Source organism: Scyliorhinus torazame, chromosome 4 (assembly GCF_047496885.1).
Source record: "Scyliorhinus torazame isolate Kashiwa2021f chromosome 4, sScyTor2.1, whole genome shotgun sequence".
NCBI classification, from domain to species: domain Eukaryota; kingdom Metazoa; phylum Chordata; class Chondrichthyes; order Carcharhiniformes; family Scyliorhinidae; genus Scyliorhinus; species Scyliorhinus torazame.
The window spans coordinates 64,161,119-64,184,441 of NC_092710.1; the positions used below are offsets into that span (position 1 = coordinate 64,161,119).

Sequence of the window (23,323 nt, forward strand, 5' to 3'; positions counted from 1 at the left end):
CCTTTCTATTGGGAAATGAGGATGGAGAATGAATTGAATAAAATAACAAGCATCATACAAAACGTAGCCGATTACACCGCCACTGCCCTAGATAAAATTTCTGACGAAATGCGAGCAATTCGAACTATAGCATTACACAATCAAATGGCACTGGCACTTGACTATGTGCTAGCCGAAAAAGGTGGCACCTGCAGTGCAGAATGGTGCACTTTCATTCCCGATAACTCTAAAGAAATTAAAGATTTGGCATTACATATCCAAAAGGAAATCAAGAAACTTGATCCACCCCAAGTTATCTCTCTCTGAGATAAAATTTGTGGGTGGTTTGGACACACCGGAATGTCCACAATAATAATCCTATTCTCCTGTGCAGCTGTATTCATCATTGACATAACATACCAATGTGCTAAGTGCATCAAAAAACTATTCGCTAAACGCAGGGGACCAACTATCAGAATGATTCAAACTAACCCAACTGCACGCCCAATTGAGGAATTTGTGATGAAATACTATTGTTGAAATGTTACTGATCAATCAACTATTTGACTGTATTATTAACATATTGTATAATTTATTAATACTGAATCAGTATCAAATTTGATTAATTTATTAATTGTTATTCTTTAAGAATTATAATTATTTTGAAATGCCTGTTGTAATGCTAAGTATCCATTCTACTGTTTAAAACTGCAATGACAATATGAATGAGTTATTCTTTGCGCTTTTACCTATCCTATTGCACTAATGATGTCTTTTATCTTATTCTGATATATCTCACTTAATCTTTCGATTAATCAAAGGGCCGAACTGTAGAAGCCAGGTATTTCTAATACACCTAATATAGGTAAGACAGCTGTTTAAGTGTAAATATTAAGCCCCAGTTTTAAATTAAGGATTAAAAACACATATTCTGCAAATTCATTTAATCATTTTGTCCAACACAATTTTTAGGTACATAGTTTTCAAGTAACACTGAAGATTGATAAGACAAGCACTTTTAACTACATTTCTCCAAGGACAAGGGCTGAATCCATGGCAACGAGGTGACAAGAGCCCAGTAACTTAAAGGCTCTATTGTTCTCTTTTCGGGCCTTTAGTGATTACAGCGTGAACCACATTCCATAACTTATAAGGCTGAAACATTTTAATGGACAGTTTATAAAACATCGAATCAAATATATATGATTCCAACTTTCCCAAAACATAACAATTTCATAGAAGCAGCATAATTCACTTTACTAGATTAAAACAGATTTGATTTACATTTTGCAAGTCATTGTCCAGAAGTCTCCATTGTTACAATAGCCAAGGCAGCATACAACCAGTTTTTGCTGGCTTTGATAAAGCACAATATCTCATTCTTTAACATACACAAGTATGCAGATACGCAACAATTCGAAGTAATGTTACATATTGAAGATGGACCTGAGTCTAACCCAAACCAATTAGGATTATATTGGGGTGTGATTAGATGACTTAAGACAGATATGAAACAGTATAACTGAAGAGTTTTCGTTCTGCCATTTTTTAGGTAGGTAGGTTAGGGTAGGTTTTTGTGGGCAGATTGGTCGTTTTTGTTTTGTTGGTTTGAAGCTAAAGATTAGCTCTCTCTATTTTTCAATTCACTCTCTCCCTGTATTCATATTTCATTTTCAGACTTTGACTTTAAAAGTTATTGTCGAGCTGTTTGCCGTAGCAAGAAGATAATGTCTGTGATTCTTTGAAAGCTTCAAATTGTCTACGAATTGCCTTTTAAATGTCTTTCAAATTGTAATCAATAGAAGACAAATAAAACAATTCTTATTGGCACCTGAGAAGTTTTAACTTAAATTTCTACTGAGTTCCACCGAATGGTAGAAATCCTTCACATGCTCAGTTCCGTTTCTGACGAAGGATGCCCAAGATCCTGCCTGATCAACATCAGGTGGGTAATGATGAGAGAGGAATGGAGTTAGCGAGAGAAATGTAACCAATGGGGTGGGGGTGAAGTGCAGGAATATTTTTCAAACATACTGTTAGGCCTCAGACCCCAAATAACAAATGACAGGGTACAGCAGCTCCGACCTTCTGTTAGGCCCTGTTTAACGGCCACCATCTTTATTAGGGGCGATGTGCAGCAGTGCGCACGTTCAGTCATCCTGGACCATGCAACAAGAAGATAGAATGTTGCGAGTTTCTGTCCTCGACTGACAGTGATAGGTTTTGGAAACTCCTTTATTTGAAATAAATTTGAAGTACCCAATGTTTTTGCAATTGAGGGGCAATTCACCTAACCTGCACATCTTTGGGTTGTGGGGGTGAGACCCAGGCACGGGGAGAATGTGCAAACTCCACACGGACAGCGACCCGGAGTCGGCACCGAAACCGGGTTCTCGGTGCCGTGAGGCAGCAGTGCTAACCACTGCGCCTGGAAATTGCTTTTACAAGGGATTGGAAGGAGAGGATTTAGAGAAAACTGATATTTTTTTCTTCTTGTGATATATTACAGGAAACATTATGGTGTTTCTGATCTTTGTCTCATTATACTGATAATGTAAGTGGATTGTAGATTGCGGTGTTAGTCAATATTTGCCTCTCCTCATTCTTACCCCTTCTCTCACTCCTACTTCCAGGCTGCAAGCTCCAGTGAAGATGTGGGAGTTGCTGAGCTCAGGGCATCAGATTCTGTGTTGCCCAATTCATCACAACCTTCACAGCGGAGTGAAACTGTACACATGTTCTGTCTGTGGATGAAGCTTCAGCCGATCCTGTCGAAGCACAAGTGGATTGACTCCATGGAAAACCATGGAAATGTATTGGTTTACCCATCCTGGTTGGAAAATCATCAGCGCAGTAAGTGGGGAGAGGCCATTCACCTGCTCTGGGTGTGGGAATGAATTCACTCAGTCACCCCACCTGTGGACATACCAGCTGGTTCACAGTGAGGGGAGACTTCTTAAATACCCAGACTGTGAGAAGTGCTATAAAAGTTCCAGGGACCTGATGTCCCATCAATGTATTCACACTGACAAGAGACCATTCAGGCGCTCTCACTGCGGGAATGGTTGTAATCAATAGAAGACAGGCAATTAACTCAACTCAACTCACTGTACACCAGTGACTTCACAGTGAAGCGAGGCCATTCACCTGCTCCGAAACTGAAAGGAGATTCATTCAGTTTCGCACCTGCAGACATACCAGCAGGTTCACAATTAACGACAGTTACTTATTTGTAAAGAGGTTATAGTAGGATACTGGGAAAGTTTAATACATCAGGCAGAGTAACTTGTTTTTAAGGAACATCGTGTTTGAGGAACTAACAAGAACTTGGATAAAGGGGAAGCTGTAGATGTGGGGAACCTGGGTTTCCAAAAGGCATTTGTTATGGCTCGACATAATCAAACCATAAGAATAGGAACAACAGTAAGCTATTCACCCTTTGAGCCTGCTCCCCCATTTAATAAGATCATGGCAGATATAACACTCGCTATGTCCAATATCCTGCCTTTTCTCCGAAACCCTTAATTCCGCTACTTATTAAAATCTAGCGATCTCAGCCTTGAAAATGTTCAGTGATCCGGCCTCCATAGTTCCCTGGGTTAAAGAATTCCAAAGATTCACCACTCTTTGAAATAAGAAATTATTTCTCAAATCCATCTTAAATAAGCATCTTATTCTGCCACTATGCCATCTGTTCCTACACTCTACCATGTGTGAAAACATCCTCCCAACATTTACCGGTATAACCCGCTAAGAATCTTATTTCTGATTCAGTCATATCACCTCCCATTCTTCTGAACTCCATGAAATATAGGCACAACCTGTTTAATCTTTCCAATTAAAGGTTACTGCACAATAAGAACTCACTGTGCAGGGGTAACATATTAGCATGAATGAAGAATGGGTTAGCTACAGGAAGCGGACAGTAGGGATAAATAGGTAATTTCAGGTTGGCAACTATAAGTATTGGGAATGCCACAAGAATTGGGGCTGGTGCCTCAATCATTCATAACCCATATTAATGACTTTGATATTTGCTAAATTTGCTGATGACACAAAGATAGGGAGGAGAGTAAATTGTGGAAAGGATGCCTGTGTATGGGGCCTGCAAAGGGATATGGATAGGTTAAGTGAGTGAGCAGAAGGTTGACAGATGGAGTATAATTTGGGAGAATGTGAACTCGTCCACTTTGCCAGGAAGAATAGAAAAGTTGCAAATTATTTAAATGGAGAGAGATTGCAGAATTATGGGTACAGCGTGATCGAGGTGTCCTGGTATACGAGTCATGGAAAGTTAACATGCAGTGAATAGGTCAACAAATGAATGGTTGGAGTTGGGCAGCACGGTAGGATAGTGGTTAGCACAGTTGCTTCACAGCTCCAATGTTCCAGGTTCGATTCCCGGCTTAGGTCACTGTCTGTGCGGAGTCTGCACGTTCTCCCCGTGTGTGCGTGGGTTTCCTCCGGGTGCTCCGGTTTCCTCCCACAGTCCAAAGATGAGCGGGTTAGGTGAACTGGCCACGGTAAACTGCCCTTAGTGTCCAACAAAAGGTTAAGTGGGGTTACTGGGTTATGGGGATAGAGTGGAGGGGTGGGCTTGGGTAGGGTGCTCTTTCCAAGGGCCGGTGCAGACTCGATGAGCCGAATGGCCTCCTTCAGCAATGTAAATTCTATGATTTATTGCAAGGCGGATTGCTCCAGCTGTACAGGGCAATGGTGAGACTACATGTAGATCATTGTGGACAGTTTTGATCACTTAATTTGAAAAAATATAATTGTATTAGATGCAGGTCAGAAAAACAATAATCACTTGAATGATTCCTGGGACAAAGGGGTTGTCTTGTGAGGAACGGTGGACATGTTGGATCTGTACCGAAGAATGAGAGGTGACGTTATTGAAATATACAGATCTTGAGGGGACCTGACAGAGTTGCACAGAGAGAGGACATTTTTCTCTTATGAGATAAGCGAGAACCAGGGGACATAAATCAGGGCACATAGTTTAAAAATAAGGGTCTCCCATTTAAGATGGAGGTGAGAACGCTTTCACTCTGAGAGTGGTGTTATTCTGTGGAATTCTCTTCCTCAGAGAACAGCGAAGGCTGGGTGAGTGAATATTTTTAACACGGATAGATTCTTGATTAACAAGGGAGTCAAAGGTTATAGGGGGTACACAGTAGAGTTGAGGCCACAAAAGATCAGAATTATAGAATCCCTACAGTGAAGGCCATTCAGCCCATCAAGTCTGCACCAACCCTCTGAAAGAGCATCTCACCTGGGCCCATTGCCCCCTCATATCCCTGAAACCCCAGCTAACCTTTGGGTGCTAAGGGGCAATTTAGCATGGCCAATCCATCTAACCTGCACATCTTTGGACTGAGGAAGGAAAGGAGCACGCGGAGGAAACCCATGCAACATAGGGAGAATGTGCAGACTCCACTCAAGACAGTCACCCAAGGTCAGATTTGAATCCGGGTCCTTGGCACTATGAGGCAACGGTGCTAACCACTGCCGTGATTTTATCAATTAGCGGAGCCAACTCGAGGGATTCAATGGCTGACTCCTGCTCCTAAATTGCATGATCATATAGTTACTTGTTAATTTCCGACTGGAAACATAAACCTGCTGTTTCACTTTATCAGGGACAGATCACGGTTTTACACCAATCTCTGATTTGACAGCAAATTTTCAGCATTCACCGCTGTTCTTTCCAACTCTAAACCCACTTGCAAAGAGCTTCTGTTCCATGTCTAGAGCTCTGAACCATGGAATACAGTGGCTGGGACAGATTTTTAACACGCCTCTGGATTATCCCACACGTTCAGCCATAGATGTGATTTAACAGCAGCAATAACAGCAGAACAAAACCCAGCCGTCACTCGTGAAGTTGCTGGTGTCTCAGCAGTTGGGGTGAATTATTTTCCAGACATGGAGCAGGTGAATGGCCTCTCTCCTGTGTGAACTCATTGGTGTTGCAGCAGGGAGAGTGCTCAACAAAATCCTCCCCACACACAGAGCAAGTAAATGTCCTCTCCCCACACTGAGTGCACTGGTGTCTCAGCAGATCATTGCTGCTTTTAAAGCTCTCCTCACAGTCAGAACATTGAAAAGTTCTTGTCTCAGTGTGAACTCGCTGGTGTCTCAGGAGATTGGATGAATGAGTGAATCCCTTCCCACAGTCTGAACAGATGAACGGCCTTTCCCCAGTGTGAACACGCTGGTGTATCATGAGGTCAGACGATGTCCTGAACCCAGTGCCGCAGTGAGAGCATCTGAACGGTCTCTCGTCAGTGTGAACACGTTGATGGCGAATCAGTTCCCTGGAACTTTTATAGCATTTTTCACAATCTCGGCATTTAAAGGGTCTCTCGTCAGTGTGAACTCGCTGGTGTTTCAGCAGAGTGGAGGAATCGGCAAATCCCTTCCCACATGTGGAGCAGGTGAACGGTCTCTCCCCAGTGTGAACCCGCTGGTGTGTCAGTAGGTTAGAAGAACTGGTGAATCCCTTCCCACACTGGGAGCAGGTGAATGGTCTCTCTCCAGTGTGAATGAGCTGGTGTTTCAGGAAGGTGGGGGATCTAGTGAATCCCTTCCCACATTCAGAGCAGGTGAATGGCCTCTCTCCAGTGTGATTTCTCTGGTGTGTCTGTAAACTGGATAACTGAGTGAATCCTTTCCCACACTTGGAGCAGGTGAATGGTCTCTCCCCAGTGTGAACACGTCGATGAATTTCCAGGTCAGATGGATAATTGAAACCTTTCCCACAGTCCACACATCTCCACGGTTTCTCCATGGGTGTCCTTGGGTCTTTCCAGGTTGGATAATCAATTAAAGCTTCGTCGACACACAGAACACATGTACGGTTTCTCTCTGCTGTGTTGTTTTCTGAGGCTCTTTAACTGGTTGAAGCTCTTTCCATAGTTCCCCAGTCAGTGCACTGGAACACTCTCACTTGGGTGTGTATCTCTCGGTGCTTTTCCAGTCACACTGATATTTGAAATCTTTTCCGACAGACAGAACAGACAAACATTTCTCCTTCCACGGTCAAAGCTGATGATATTTAGGTCACGATGAAGAGCGAGACTCTGTCCATTCTTGATGTGATGTTTGATTTGAATTTTGTGTCCATATATCGTTGTCTCACCTGGAAAGGGAGTTTATAAAAGTTGTTACTGCAAGTCCAGGATAGAAATTTAGAACAGACAATTCTAGTTTCTATGGAACATTGTTTCCTTCAAAACTGTTAATCATTACCCCACACAGTCTCCTTTTCCCTGTGCAGGATGCAGATGAGTTCCTTTCCTCCACTCCCAGTGTTACCCCTCCCTCTCGTCAGTTCTCCAATTCCAGTGTGCAGACTGAGAATTAAAAGAACAAGTCAATTTCTTTCTCTCTTAGTCACTGGGACCGTGAAGCCCGCCCACCTGCTGTGCCCTCACCAAGATGGACATGCATGCGCCCTGGTGGCTGGACAAGCCCCGCCTTCCTCACAAATGGCCACCAGTAGCTTGTGTATGTTGGGCCTGCCACCCGAAAGGGATGCCCACCTCCCTGATCTGCCCTGATGCCCTGTTTCTTAAGCAGTCCCTGAATGAGCCTTCTCCATTTTGACCAATCAAAATCTAGGGTCTCCCATGAGTTAGTGGGAAGATTTGATCTCTTCAGTGTTTCAACTGATTTCCTGAGAGTCTCCAGTTGTGACTGAGGTCTGAGTAAAACAGTTACTTTTGGAATATTGTGACAGGGATCAAAACAACATGTCCCACCCAGCAGCGCGGGTATTCAATGATTCTCACCTCGATGCCAAGTGTGTTGACTTGGGCGAGAACGTTGCTGTTGGTCCATCTTTCTCGTGATCAGATGTGAAGGATCTTATAGAAGGCAAGACTGATAATACTTCTCCATTGCTTTGTGGTACCTGATTGTGGGCTGTCTAAGTCTACAAAGCATTTTGGAGCGTGGGAATCATTGCTGCCCGTTAAACTACAACCTGAATCTTGGATTCAACATCCTGGTCCTCAATGGGGTTAAACAGTACATTTCTGCTAGGATCACTGACAAGCAATGCATAGATCCAGACTAATGCTCTGGGAACCTGGATTGAAATCCCATCATGGTAACTGGTAGAATTTAAATTCAATTGATAAATGTGGAATTAAAACCTCCTCTCAGAAATGACGATTGTCAATTATTCTAACAACTTATCTGGATCTTCAGTGCCCTTCAGGAAGGAAATCTGCCATTCTTACCTGATCTGGTCTAGATGTGACTCCAGACTGACAGCAATGTGCTTCACGTTTAATGGTCTTCTGAAATGGGTCTAGCAAGTTCAAGGGCAATTAGGGATGGGCAAAAATGCTTGCCTTGCCAGTTATGCCCACATTCCTTGAAGAATAAAGAAAATACCTTTTTCTTCAGTTGGCTGTAGGCTGAGCTGTCACATTAGAGCCGATGAAGAATTTTGTCAGCTATGTCTATCTTCGTCGAGAGGAGGCCCACGAGATACAGAAAATGGTCCACATTTTCAACGAGTTCACCATTATTTGTCATCAACGGGGAATAGGTGGCAGGGCACACAAGATATAACAAAAGGTGGGTAGAAAGTGCACAGGAGATCTAAACACTCGCAGTAACAAACGGCATGTGCAGATTCTTCACCACTGTAAAGACAATCTGTGACCCAAGCACTCAGTGGCCCACCCACTGAGCGCCAATCATGGAGAGGAACTCATTCAGGACAAGGAGGCAGTCAGTGTTCATTAGAGAGAAAATTATGAACTACTCCTCAACCAAGACTTCATCTTTGACTTCAATTTTCTCAGTTCCGTTCCTCAATGGCCAACCGGCTCAGAATCAGTGCCACCCCAGTCCTGAGTGAGAGTAAAAAAGCCAATCGACAGCTGAAATACAATACAGCTGCCAAAATTACTAAACACGGCAGTTACACACCTGCACAACCTCATATTCCTCATCTGGGAAAAGAGAAGCATGCTAGGGGAACTCAGGCACACTGCAGTCATATTCAAGAAGGGAGACAAGAATAGTGGTTAGCACCGTTGGCTTCACAGCACTAGGATCCGGGGCTCAATTCATGGCTTGGGTCACTGTCTTTGCGGAGGCTGCATGTTCTCCCAGTGTCTGCGTGGGTTTCCTCCGGGCACTCCGGTTTCCTCCCACAAGTCCTGAATGACGTGCTGTTTGGTGAATTGGACATTCTGAATTCTCTCTCAGTGTACCTGAACAGGCGCCAGAGTGTGGCGACTCGGGGATTTTCACAGTGGCTTCATTGCAGTGTTAATGTAAGCCTACTTGTGACACTAATAAAAATTATTATAATTACTTCCCTACCACAGGGAAGATCATTGCATGGATGCTCCTCAAAAACCTTCTCTTAGTGACCACAGATCTCCTTCCAGAGTTACCCTGCCATTTTCCTCTCATCGAGAGGCAACACAGACATGATCTATACACCACGGTAAATCAAAGAAAAATGAAAGCAACAGCATCAACTGTGGTTCTTGGCCTTTTGTGGCCTCACAAAAGCCTTTCAGAGAGTTAAATGTAAAGTTTTATCCTGTATCCTTCTCCAATTTGACTTTCCTCAGAAATTCGTCATCATCCTTCACCTAATCCAAGATGATAGGAGACCATTTCTCCTCATCAATGGAACCACCACAAACCTTACCTCAGTAAAGACTAAGATCAAACAAGGCTGTTTTATTCCAACAACACTCCTCCACTTTCCTCTATGCATCTCACGTTGAGCAACCTATCCACAGGTCTGGAGATAATTTACAGAACAGACAGGAAACTTACATCACCTTCAAAACTAAACCAGAATCAGTACCTCAGACATTTGAACTCCAGAATGCATTTCCCTGATCTGTATCTTTTTAAATTCATTTATGGGATGTGGGCATGGCTAGTTCGGCGATCATTTATTGCCCATCCCTAGTTGCTCTTCAGAAGGTGGTAATGAGTTGTCTCCTTGAACCACTGCAGTCCTTGAGGTGTAGGTGTATGAAGTGCTTTTGGGGACAGAGTTCCAGGATGTTGCCCCAGCGACAGTGAAGGAACAGCGATATATTTCCAAGTCAGAGTGGTGAATGACTTGGAGGGGAACCTCCAGGTGAAGGAGTTCCCAGGTATCTGCTGTTCTCATCCTTCTAGATGGTCGTGGTCATGGGTTTGGAAGGTGATACCTAAGGAACCTTGTAGATGGTGCACACGGCTGCCACTGTTCATCGGTGGTGGAGAGTTTGAATGTTTGTGACAGAGGGAGCAATGAAGTGGGCTGCTTCATCCTGGATAGTGTTGAGCTTCTTGAGTGTTGTTGGAGCTGCACTCATTCAGGCAAGTGGCGAGTATTCCATTGCACTCCTGATTGGGCCTTGTCGATAGATGGTGGACAGGCTTTGGGGGATCAAGAGGTGAGTTACTCGCCATAGGATTCCTAGCCTTTGACTTGCCCTGGTAGCCACAGCATTAATATGGCTAGTCTAGTTCAGTTTCTGATCAATGATAACCAGCATGATGTTGATTGTGGGGAATTCAGCGGTGGCAATGCCACCTAACTGCCTTGATTCCATTACCTTTAAAACTCTTGCCTCACAAACAATCTCAGCTTGTAAATTTTCAATTGACCAAATGTCGACAGAGTTCTCGATTTCCTGTGAAGTGATTTCTGACATTGCTGCTGAACAACCCAGTCTGTTACACAAATGTGTATCACTGATTTGTTCGGTTAAATTGCGATATTTTCTTAACTTTGTATGCAACAAACTGAAAGAAACACAATAATAAAGACTATATGGTGGAGATGGTGTAAATCTGAACTAAAAACAAAGTTCTGGAAATTCTCAGCAGGTTTGGCAGCGTCTGTGAGGAGAAACAGAATCAACATTTCCAATCCTATATAATTCTAAAGAACTTCGTATTTCCAGAATTCAGATTTCATTTTAAACTGCAATTAATCTAAATGTTATTGTGCAAACAGATATCTGATGTAAATCTGATTTCAGACCTTCCTCTGAACAGTTCACAAACTGACCTCCATTCCTTCACCAAAGACCCGGATAGAAAATCAACACCACAAAATGGCGGCCGCTGGTTGCCCAGGTAACCCGCGTCTGTCATCGGAATTCCTCCCGCCCCCTCCCGGTTACATCTTCCCTCACCAAGATGGTCATCCATGCGTCCAGCTCCTTGAACAAAGCCGCCTTCCTCTGCTAAGATGGCGGCCGAGAAGCTCGCTCTCAGTGCGCAGGTGCAATGTGTGCCCTGAGCATGCTCAGTGTCAGTCACAGTGAGAGAGTGAAGGGATTGTGAGTGCAGGGACACCGCGGCTGGACTGGGAACTTTAGCAACGGCTGGGGTCGGCCTGAGGCCCCGAGTAGGCCGTGTTCACCCCGCGGGGATGGGGTGGGAGGGAAATGGAAGGGTTTTGTGAAGGCGATTCCCAGGCCAGGTTCAGTTAGTGCAGCTTTTAAACCCAGAGTCTGGTCTCGAATCCCAAATTGGGTGGTTGTGCTTAAAATGTTTTTTTATTTATTATTTACCTACTGAGAAATATATTCATTTGTTGAAAAGATTTTACAGCATTTGTGAAAAGACACGATTAAATTAGCAATAGCCTAATGTATTTCTGATGAGAATTTTAATATTGTTGACTGACAAATGAACATAACGTTCTGGGGAAGGATCAATCCTAAAATTATGTTTTAATTTACTCTCGATTTCAGTTTTTATTTCAAAATATAATTGAGAATATCAGTCCAGGAGCAAATAGTAAAGACACCAGCCGCACTTTGTTCATCTCTCACTTTCTGTGACTTGCTGCGTTTGTGTCTCCGGGAGAAGTATTCACCCTGGTTTTGTGGCACAAATATATGCTGCTTTTCCTGGGAATAGGCCCATGTTAACGGTCAGCATGTTTCAGCAGCGAGCAGAGCATGTGCGTGGTCACTGTGGGAATGGAACAGAGGGTGGGTGTGACCATGGTTCTGTAGAGAAAATTATTGACTTGTTGATTTATTCTCATTCTGCACACAGGCCAAAGAACAGACTTCAGTCGGAGTGCTGGGGTTTGGGAGGGAGGGAGGGAGGTGGGGAGCGGAGTGGAGACATGAAATGGGGGAGATGGTGTGAGGAGTTTGGATTGTTTAGATTTCAGTCCAGGGCAGATGCAGTATGTGTGGGGGATTGGGATTTACCGGGTAAACAAGAGGAAAAAATGTTGCAGAGAAACTGAAATTGCCTGTTCGGAATTTGTTTTGTGAACTTCTTTTCCAGGGTATTAAAGCAGGAGGATTTACAGACAGGAACCTAAAACCAAACGTCACATCAAGGTCTTGGCATTGCCATTCGATTCATAATGACCGAAACATCATTGGCTTTTGACAGTGGAAGGAGAAATATTTCCCTGTTCTGTCTCTGGAAGAAAATTTCAAAATTCACTGTGACTGGAAAAGACTCACACACATATTGGAGTGAGAGTGTTCCAGTGTACTGATTGTGGAAAGAGCTTTCATACAGAACCATTTATTTTGTATTTTAAAAAAATCACAGCATTCACAGTGGGGAGAAACTAGATCCATGTTCTGTGTATGGGTGAGGCTTTAACGTATCATCCAAACTGGAGAGAATTAAGGACACCAGCACCATGGAGAAACTGTGGAAATGTGGGGCTTGTGGGAAGGGATTCAAATATCAAACCCAGCTGAAAAGCCATCAACACAGTCACACTGGGTAAAGGCCGTTCATCTGCTTCATATGTGGGTAGGGATTTCCTCAGTCATTCTGCACCCAGTCACACCAGCGAGCTCACACTGAGAAGAAACCATTATGCTGCACTTACTGGAAAGTCCATTCACCTGCTCAAATGTGTGGGAAGGGATTCACCCAATTAACTACTCTACTGACATACCGGTTCACACAGGGGAGAGGCCATTCACCTCTTCTCAGTTGCTGAAACACTGAGATCACAGTGGAAAGAGACCATTTACCTGCTCCAAGTGGGAAAGGATTTGCTCAGTTAAACAACCTGTGGAGACACCAGCGAATCCACCGTGGGGAGAGACCATACACCTGCTCCGTGTGTGGGAAGGGATTCACTCTGTCTTCGCACCTGGTGACACACGAGCGGATTCACAGTGGGGAGAGGCCGTTCACCTGCTCCGTATGTGGGAAGAGATTCACTCAGTCATAACATCTGCTGTCACATCAACGGGTTCATAAGTGACAGCTGGGGTTGGATTCTGCTGATATTGCTGCTGTTAATGATGTCTAGGATTGAGAGTTTGACAATATTTAAATTGTTCCTTCTAATCTTAACTGTCTGGAGTTTCATGTTCCAGATACATTGCTGATTTTCATGATGGCCAAGTTCCTTTATAAAAGGCACCATCGGTGATCTTTCCCTTAATTCAAGAACTCCAAAACGAATTGGTTTACTATAAAATTCGAAACTTTTATTTCAGTCCTTTTTCACTTTAAAAAAAAATAAATTGGAGTATGCAATTCATTTTTTCCAACACCTTTTGAATTGTAAGGGTAAGACCCACGCAAGCACAGGGAGAATGTGCAAACTTCACATGGACCGTGACCTGGGGCCAGGATCGAACCCAGGTGCTTGGCGCCATGGGGCAGCAATGCTAAATACTGCGCCACCGTACCCCCGTCGCTTTTATTTCCATCATAAATTGATCTTTGGTGCAAAATCTACAATTCCGTGTCTGAGAGATTCCACTGATTAACGTCTCCAATTAGAAAGTGCTGATTAATTATCGCTTCCCATTTTTACTGACATTCTTCACAGTGACTCCCGTAGTATAAAATTAAATTTTCAAAGACAACAAAACAAAATAGTGAAACATTTCACAACATTCATTTTAAAAATGATGACTGGAATGGGCTTTGGACTAATAAGGAAGAGACAGCTGTGGTGTCACCAGGGCCTGTGTGTTGGAAGGACAGTACTTGTCACATAAAATTATCCAGTTTCTTGACAGTGACCTACCAAGATGGCCACTGGAAGTCAACCCAAAGCCTCATGGCAGACTGATGGAAAACCCCTATCAGGAATCAGTGCAACGAGGATCAGCTGTGTAGCCTTGCTAGACTATATAAGCAGAACACTGAGTACGGCTAGGGGAAAAGCCAACTGGTGAACGCAAGGAAGCCTTGGAGAGTGAAGAAGTTGCCCTGTGCATGCAGTGTGTTGCTGACCTCGGACTCCATGAAAATCCTATTGTGGATTGAACTTTGGCCTGTATGAGGACCTGTACTGGTAATCTGACTGTCGCTGTTACATTTTGCGGTGAGTTTTCCCTGGGAAACAAATTCGCCTTCCAGGTTTTAATAGGGATATCTTGTGTGTAAAGTTAGACTCAAATAAGAACGAGGTGTTTACTTTCTTTTGCTGAGTATCTTAAGACCTTTAAATAAATGTTCAGTTTTTGATATTTGAAAACTGAACTATTGATCTGAGTGAACACCCCACCTATCACAATCTCCAGCTCCTTGGGACATCACACAGGATAGCACTGCTGGTAATGAGTGATGGCCTAAGTATCTCAGGGAGATCGAACAGGTCAACGTGACATTGAATGATGAGTTGAGTCATGAGATCAGTGCATTTAAAGGCTGTATTGAACAAATTAATCACACTGAAAGAAGATTAAATGGTGTGGATGGATTGAAATCGTTAAAAAAAATAATTTAGGGAAGAGATAGCAGAGGAATTACGACATATTTAATAACTTGTTAAAAATATTTAGTGGCAGAAGACTGGCAGAAAGCGAATGTAATTCCTATATTTAAATAGGTGGGCAGAACACGCCAAGGGAACCATAGACCAGTCTGCTTCACATCAGTGGTGGGACAAATATTGGAATTCCTACTAAAGAGAGAATTAAAAAATATATAACAATGAACAGTCAGCATGGATTTTGAAAGGGAACATCTTGTCTGACCAACCTCTTGAATGTTCCAAGGAGATAACAGAGAGAGCAGATGATGGTAATGCTGTAAATATGACAAGCTAGATTTTCAAAAGATATCCCCAAGAACGCTAATGAATAAGGTTGGGGAATGTGGAATCAGGGGGAAAGTGGCAGAATGGATTGGTCGCTGGCTTCAATACAGAAAGCAGAGAGTGGAGGCAAAGGAGAGATCAAGGATCAATGTTGGAACCACAGCTGTTCACAATTTATATCAACAATTTGGACTTTGGAATCAAAAACACAATTTTGAAATTTGGGGATGACACCACATTGGGGATTTGGTCAATACTGAGGAGGCCTGCAACAAATTACAGGGGGTGGGATTTTCTATTTCTGAGACTAAGTGTTGACGCCAGCGCAGAATTCGTGGACTTTCACAACAGCAAAACTGGCGCTGAACCTGGACAGATTCAGCAACTCTGGAGGGGCTAGCACCGGCGCCACATGGAACACAATCAATTCCAATGAAAAACGGTGCGGGATTCGCCGGGTCCATGATTGCCACTTGAGAGGCTGACAAGCTGCAGCTGCATCAACACATTACAATCCCGACACACACCCATTCCAGCAAACAAGATGGCACTGATTGTGCTGGAGTTCGGCCATACATATTATGGGTTAGCTGAGGCCAGAGGGCACTGAGGGGGACAACCATACAATCCGTGGCCCTAAGTTCACAGTGGGTCATCCGCGGCATATGCAGCTGCATAGCTGCCTTTTCGGCTCCGGCAATGGTATTCCATGTCCGTCCACCCCGACCACAGTGCCCACCTGGTCAGCCTCCATTACTCTCCCCGGCCTTAGCAGAAGCCCCCGGACTGCGGCACAACTGTCAGCAAACTGGCCATGTTGGACACTTTCTGTATCTCCTCTCCCGCAGCAGCCACGATGCTGGTTTCACAATTTTTAAAAGCTCAAGTGAACCGCGCCATCAGCAACTCGGTCAATCGGAGGCAGAGAATCGTGGAGGCCCGGGATACCGGGTCAGGCCCGCGAATGATATGCAAAGCCTGTTTACTAGACATGCGTTCCAGACCCCATTGACACTGCTGTCACATTCTGGATTGAATCTTAATTTCTTTCTGCTGATGTTAATACCCTTTATGTAACTGGGCTTGAGGTTAAAATTCTGGACCTATGTCATAAATCAGTTTTGTTTCACACACGCTGATGTCCTGTTCCTGATTATTCAGTGACACAGATATTTCTTCCAGATTCAAAGGTGCTGATATTCAGGTCCCGATGGATCGAGTGGCTCTGTCAACCTGACATTTGGTTTGAGATTTCTGACTAAATCCTCCCCTTCTAATATCCTGTAAATGGAGTTCAAAGAAGTCATCACCATCAGTACAATATAGAAATTCAGAACAGACAACTCCAGATTTAATGGAACATTCTTTCCTCTCATTCCCTAAAAGTTGTAAATCACTCTCCAATCTGATGTCAGAGTCACAGATCCAGAATGTAAACTCTGTTTCTCACTGCACATATGCTGCCAGACCTGCTGAGTTTTTCCACAATTTTCTGTTTTCACTTCCTGCTTACAGCTTCCTAATATAGACCCTCCTAGTTTTCCTGAAGGTGCCAATTCATGCTCATCAAGATCCATGCCCAGCTCTTCTCTCTCTCTCTTTCTCTATATTAAGGAGGCTAGGATTTGGGCACTTGGGCAGAGAGGCTGTTCCATGGGGATTATGTTGCTCTTTTTTGTTAGCTTTTTTGGGCCGAAACCCTAGGTGGGGGCTACCTCACTAGTAAAAAGGAGTAGCTAATAAACGGGAGTGGAGTGGAGGGAGGGGCTGCGAGCCTCTTTTGGTGAGGGACGATGAGTTTAGTTTCTTTGTTTAGTAGGGGGAAGGAGTTAGCCAAGGCTGCAGGTAGTCTGCAAGCTTGGGGGAGGGAAGGGGGGGGGGGCGGGGGGGTGAGAGGAGAAAATACTAGGGGTGGGGGGGGCGGGGAGGGGTGAGGAGAAAATACTGGGTGGGAAGGGTCAGGGGGAGGGGTACAGAACTAAAAGTCACATGGGGATTTTCTTTGCCTCATCCTTTTGGCAGAACTGGTGGCAATCTTAGGTGGGCCTGGGACCCAGGAAGTTGTAATTAAGCGATGATTCATCATGGTAACGAATCATTACCATCATCAGTGGTAATGGCTGACTCAAAGGTTGGGGGGGGTGAGATACCGCAAGAAGGCTCGTCAACTGGAACATGTGTGGCCTGGGGTGGCTTTGAAAAGGGCGAGAGTCTTATTTTAAAGAGCTTGGCAGCTGATGTGGTGTTTTTACAGGAGACTCAATTGCGGGTGCAGGACCAGACCAGGTCCTAGGAAGGCCTAGGTGGTCAGGATTTTCACTCAGGCTCTGATAGCAGAAGGTTGTTAATTCTAATCAATAAAAGTGTCCGCTTCCAGGCGGGGAATGTCCAAGCTGACCAGGGTGTCGCTACGTGACGGTTGCAGGCACACTGGAGGAATGTCAGTGGTCTAGGTCAACGTCTACACCCAAAATTGGGATGATGTAACATTTATACGGTGGCTGTTGATCACAATACCGGATCTAGACACTCACCAACTAATTCGTGGGGAGGGGAGTTCGAGAGCTGGATCGCTCCAAGCCAAAGTCGTTGGCTCCTTCTATGATGGCGAAAGTGCCACAAGACCATAAGACATAGGAGCAGAATTAGGCCACTTGGCCCATCGAGTCTGCTCCGTCATTCAATCATGGCTGATATTTTTCTCATCCCCATTCTCCTGCCTTCTCCCCAGAACCCCTGATTAATCATCAACCTATCTATCTGACTGAAAGACATTCAGTGATTTGGCCTCCACAGCCTTCTGCGGCAAAGAGTTACACAGATTCACCAACCTGTGGCTGCAGAAATTCCTCCTCATCTTTGTTTTAAAGGATCATCCCTTTAGTCTGAGATTGCCTTCTGCATTAAGACCATAAGACATAAGAGCAGAATTAGGCCACTTGGCCCATCGAGTCTGCTCCGCCATTCAATCATGGCTGATATTTTCTCATCCCCATTCTCCTGCCTTCTCCCCATAACCCCTGATCCCCTTATTAATCAAGAACTTTCATGGAGGAGACAGGAAGTGCAGACCCGTGGCAGCTTATGTACCCTGGGGGCAAAGAGCTCACATTTTAAAAGAAATTTCCAAGGGGCAATTTAGTGCAACCAGTCCACCTACCTCTCTTTGAGTTGTGGGGGTGTGACCCACGCAGACACAGGGTGAATGTGCAAACTCCACGCGGACAGTGACCCATGGACGGGATCAAATCCGGCTCCTCAGCGCCGTCAGGCAGCACTGCTAACCACTGCGCCACCATGGCGCCCTTAGTTCTCATTCTTTGTCCCCAGTACATAAGGTGTATTTGAGGAGAGATTACTTTTTCATGGTTGGACTCTTCTCCCCAGGGTGAAGAAGGCGGAATATTGGCCAGTGGTTAATTCTGACCATGCTCCATGTTTAGTAAATCTAGTGTCGGAGACAGGCCAGACGCAGTTTATGGGATGGAAGTTGGACGTTGGTGTCTGCGGGAGGGATTTCGAGAGACAAGGGAATATGTTTAGTTCAATGAGAAAGGGACAGTCTCGCCCTCTACACTGGGAGGCATTGAAGGCGGTGATTAGAGGGGAGATCATATTGTATAAGGCACACATAGACAGAGAGGCTAGGAAGGAGTACCAGAGATTAGTTGATGAAATCCTGGGAGGGGACTGTAGGTATGTGAGTGACCCAAGCAGGAAAAAGCTGCAAATGCAGTTTTGCCTGCTGTCTATGTGTAGGGCGGTGCACCTGTAGAGATGTTTCAGGGGTGCAGCGTCTGACTATGGGGAGAAGGCCAGCTGTCTGTTGGCTCACCAGCTAAGGCGGCAGGAGGCTGCTAGAGATCTGCAGGTTAGGGATCTGGAAGATAGGCTGGTTTCCGCCGCAGACAAGGTAAATGGGGCATTTCGAGCATCCACGTCATGTACTCTACGTGCTTTTAGCGCTGAATCACAGCTGCTTCCATTTTCTAGCTGCTAGCAATCAATGCAAGTGGACTGTGAAGATTTATCATTTTGTTACAAGTGTTTTGAGACAGCAAATAGGCAGAGTATCTACTGGTCAGGATGATGCATCTGAATCTGCTGGAGGGAGCTGCTGAGGCAGGATAGAGCAGTACGAGTGTTAGCTCTGTACAGAGCTCCAGGGTCTCTGGTTCACAGCCTACAAAGAAACTTAACTCGGGAATAAAGCAGTATAAAGATGATTTCTTGAGGTCTGGTCTTGTTAATTGTGCCAATGCAAAAAAGGATACAAAGCCCAAGTGTGTTTTATGCAGGGAAATACTGGCAAGAGAGAAGTTCCAGATTTGGAAAGAGAAGTGGTGGGTGAAAAATTCCTTTTGAGGTCGAGACCCCAGAGCCAGTTATTATCTTACAGCTGACTCCAAATCAAAAGACTACACTACTGCACCCGACACGTGACAGCACATTAAAAACATGCCAAAAACCAATGAGGCTATCAGCCTCAGAGAAAAAACATTTGACAAACACTGCCCCAATGGTTCTGTGTTCCAACAGCACCGCAGCCAATACTCCTCGCCCTCCCCCCTCCCTCCACAATTCTGGTATCACCTAACCCAACATCACCACACCTATTCATATGGACTCTCATGGCAAAATGTCCAGGAATTTTCTCCATGAGAATTGGTCACACAGGAAATTCCATCACAACGGCTCCACCGTTATTTTCCTTCACTCCCGGTTTTCTCCCTTCTCCACTCTAGCTGGGTTCAGTTTCCAAGCCCCTTTGTGCAGTGTGAATATAATCAATACATTCTCTCCTGGTCACTGGGACCTTGCAGCTCCTCTCAATAATTATTGCTGCACAAAGACAGGTAAAGCAAGAAATCCTTGGAGCTGTAAATATAGGACCTGCAGGTTTCTTATTGGGATTTGATTTGTTTTTTGAATCCTCCCTGCCCACCACCCAGGATTTCTTTCCTTCCCAGAGATCAGAATCCTCATTGATTTGAGGCCTCTGATTTATTGTCTCCCCTCCCCCATCCTCTGATGTGAACCATCCTCCACTCCCTGAACCAGGATGGCGGCCGTTAACCTGGGCCTGTCCCCAGGAGGAAGAAGCCCCGCAGCTGCAAACCAGGGAGCTGACAATTATTCTGAAGGGGTTGTGGACCCGCAAAGTGCTTCCAAATCCTCCCGGTCCAGCCGCCGGCTCCATTGCTCCCTTTGACAAAGTCATCCAGACTCAAAACATTATCTCATTCTCCTCTCACAGCCCAAAGATGTGCTGGTTAGGTGGATTGGGTATGCTAAATTGCCCCCAAGTGTCCAAAGGTTAGGTTGGGTTACGAGGCTCGGCCGGGGGATCAGACCTTGGTGAGGTGCTCTTTTAGAGGGTTGGTGCAGACTCGATGTGCCGAATTGTCTCCTTCTGCACTGATGGGCAGCACGGTAGCACAGTGGGTAGCACTGTTGCTTCACAGCTCCATGGTCCCAGGTTCGATTCCCAGCTTGGGTCATTGTGCAGAATGTTTGGAGTCTGCACATTCTCCCCGTGTGTGTGTGTGGGTTTCCTTGAATTGAGAGCTGTCGCAGTAAGAGTGCCCGGAAATTATTGTCAATTATCATAGAAATCCATAGTTGACCACTGCGCTTCAGGGGAGGAAATTAAAAATGACATGGTCTGGCGACATGTGACTCATCAGCCATATGGCTGATTCAAACTGCCCCCTGCAATGGCCCAGCAAAGCCAATTTTTAAAATTAATTTAGAATACCAAATTAATTTTTCCAATTAAAGGGCAATTGAGCGTGGCCAATTCACCTATCCTGCTCATCTTTCGGTTGTGGGGGCGAAACCCATGCAAACACGGGGAGAATGTGCAAACTCCACACGGACAGTGACCCAGAGCCGGGATCGAACCTGGGACCTCGGCGCTGTGAGGCAGCAGGGCTAACCCGCTGCGCCACCGTGCTGCCGCAAAGCCACCCAGTTGAAGGCTAATTAGGGATGGGCAAGAAATGCTGGCCTCATGAATGATTCCCACATCCCATGAAATATTTTTTTAATCAGAAGAATAGGGAGGCTATTTATTCTTTTGAAGGTGCAAGTCTAGATGGGGTCCAGGACAAATGGTATTTCGAAATAAAAGTACAAAATTACTATAAACCATGACACAGGGTTAGCAAGGTTGTAAGGATCAAACCAAGCACTCAATTTTATTTCAAGAAGGATATAACTGAAAAGTAGGAAAGTGATGTTCAACCTATGCCCAGCCATAGCGAGACCACACTTAAAGAGCACTGTGCGCAGTTCTGGTCACCATATTATAAAAAGGATATCAAGACATTGGGAGAGGAGAGGGAGAAGATTGTGAATGATGATACCATAAAAACATGCAGGTTTACAACTCAGGAAACAATTGATAGACTGGATTTATGAAAAAGGGCTGACCTAATAGAGATCTTCTAAATTATTAAAATGTTTTGATAGAAAGGATACAGAGAGAATCCAATAGTGGGGAACAGTAAAACTGGAGATAATTATTCCAAGATAGTCACCAAGTTATCCGATAAGGAATTCAGAAACAAGTTCTTTACCCAGAGAATGATGAGAATGTGGAACTCGTTATCACAGGGAGACGTTGATTTGAATAGTATAGATATATTTAAGCGGAAGCTGGACAGATAGGAGGTCAAAAGGTATTTGGGTTACGCTGATAATTTTCAATGAGGGAAGGTTTTATGGAGGCTGGAACACAGCAAACTCCCTGGCATGGGATAGTTGGGGTGAATAGCTTGTTTCTATATTCTGTGTGAGCGGAAAGAAATTTTGAATCGTGAGTTTATTACCTTATTATCTTATTATTATTCTGCCACTCCTCACTTGATATTGAAATAGGGCACTTTCAAAATATCACTGTACAGAGGGACAATGTCTCTTTAAATATGCAGATCAAATGCCAACCACGCTCAGTGTAACAACAGCACTGAGCCTGCATTGCGCCTTTGCAGTGGACTCCTGCGGAATAAAATGAGAATCCAATGGGGGTTATGGGGACATCGACATTGTTGTGGGAAATCAGTATCCTCCAAGCAAAGAGGGCGCTGCATGAGGGCAGTATTTGGTGTTGAGCTCAGGTGCGCTGGGGTGATTTGTTAGCTGTACCCAGGAGAGAGCAACTGAATCAGCACACCAACTGGGAGTGGGGACTAGAGCTGCACTGGGACAGGGGAATCATAGTCAAAAATAAAACCAGATTTGAATTTTTTTAATGTATTATTTATTAATTAAAGACGTATATAAAAATGTAAATAGATAAACTAGATAATGTGAAACAGCAACCTGACCACGAATCAAACTGAGAGTCTGCCAAGCCTGCAACCTCAGCACATTCCTCTACAGTGGTGAGACCTGGACAGCATTCACTGGTCAGGAGAAAAAGCTGAGCAGTTTCCACCTTCGCTATCTCAAGATGTATCCTCAGGGACTTAAAGGAAACGATTGCAGAGAAAGTGGATGCATTGGTTGTAATCTTCCAAAATTCCCTGGATACTGGAAAGATCCCAGCGAACTGGAAACTCGGAAATGTAACACTTATTCAAGAAAGGAGGACAAAACAACCACTTAACCGAACACTTGGCGTTGGGAACATGCTGAAAAAACCATTAAGGAAGTAGGGAGAGATTTTGTGAAAGGGAAGTCATGTTTGACAAATTTATTGGAGTTATTTGAGCATTTAACAAGCAGGGTAGGTAAAATGATACCAGTAGATGTAATTCATTTAAATTTCCAAAAAGCATTCTAAAAGGTGCCACATTAAAGATTACAATGCAAGATAACAGCTTCTGATGTTGGGGTAATACATATAGTCATAGAATTTTATAGCATAGAAAAAGAGGTCATTTGGCCCACTGTATTTGTGCTAACCATCAAGTACTTATCTATTCTAATCCCATGTTCCAGGACTGCAGCCTTATATGATATGGCATTTCAAATGCTCATCTAAATGCTTCTTCAATGTTGTGAGGGTTCCTGCCTCTACCACCATTTCAGGCAGTGAGTCCCAGATTCCCACCACCATCTGGGTGAAAAAGATTTTACTGAAATGCTCCCTAAATTACTGCCCCTTACCTTAAATCTAGTCCCCTTGTTATTGATCATTTTACCAAGGGGACAGGTTTCTTCCTATCAACACTACCTGTGGCCCTCAATTGTGTACACCTCAATCAGGTCCCCCTTCCACCCCCACCCCGACCTCCACCCCAGCCCCCAGATTCACTGCTCCAAAGAAAATAATACCAACATTTCTTCATAGACGAGGCACTC

At 44.4% G+C, this 23,323-nt stretch overlaps 1 protein-coding gene across 4 annotated transcripts in view; it reads right to left on the reverse strand.

Annotated features, from left to right (window-relative positions):
• Nucleotides 1–908: 908 nt before the first annotated feature.
• Nucleotides 909–23,323, reverse strand: part of LOC140410266 (uncharacterized) — a 36,354-nt gene continuing 13,939 nt past the window's right edge. The window contains exons 1-2 of one of the 4 annotated variants that reach the window (XM_072498232.1): nt 11,030–11,099; nt 909–7,123 (exon numbers count right to left, since the gene is read on the reverse strand). In XM_072498232.1, coding sequence (XP_072354333.1) covers nt 5,855–6,772 — 918 coding nt within the window. In that variant the 5' untranslated portion in view covers nt 6,773–7,123; nt 11,030–11,099 and the 3' untranslated portion in view covers nt 909–5,854. Of the gene's footprint in view, nt 7,124–7,775; nt 10,974–11,002; nt 11,100–23,323 lie in introns of those variants that run through there. The other 3 variants (XM_072498234.1, XM_072498233.1, XM_072498235.1) reach the window with 3 other exon arrangements.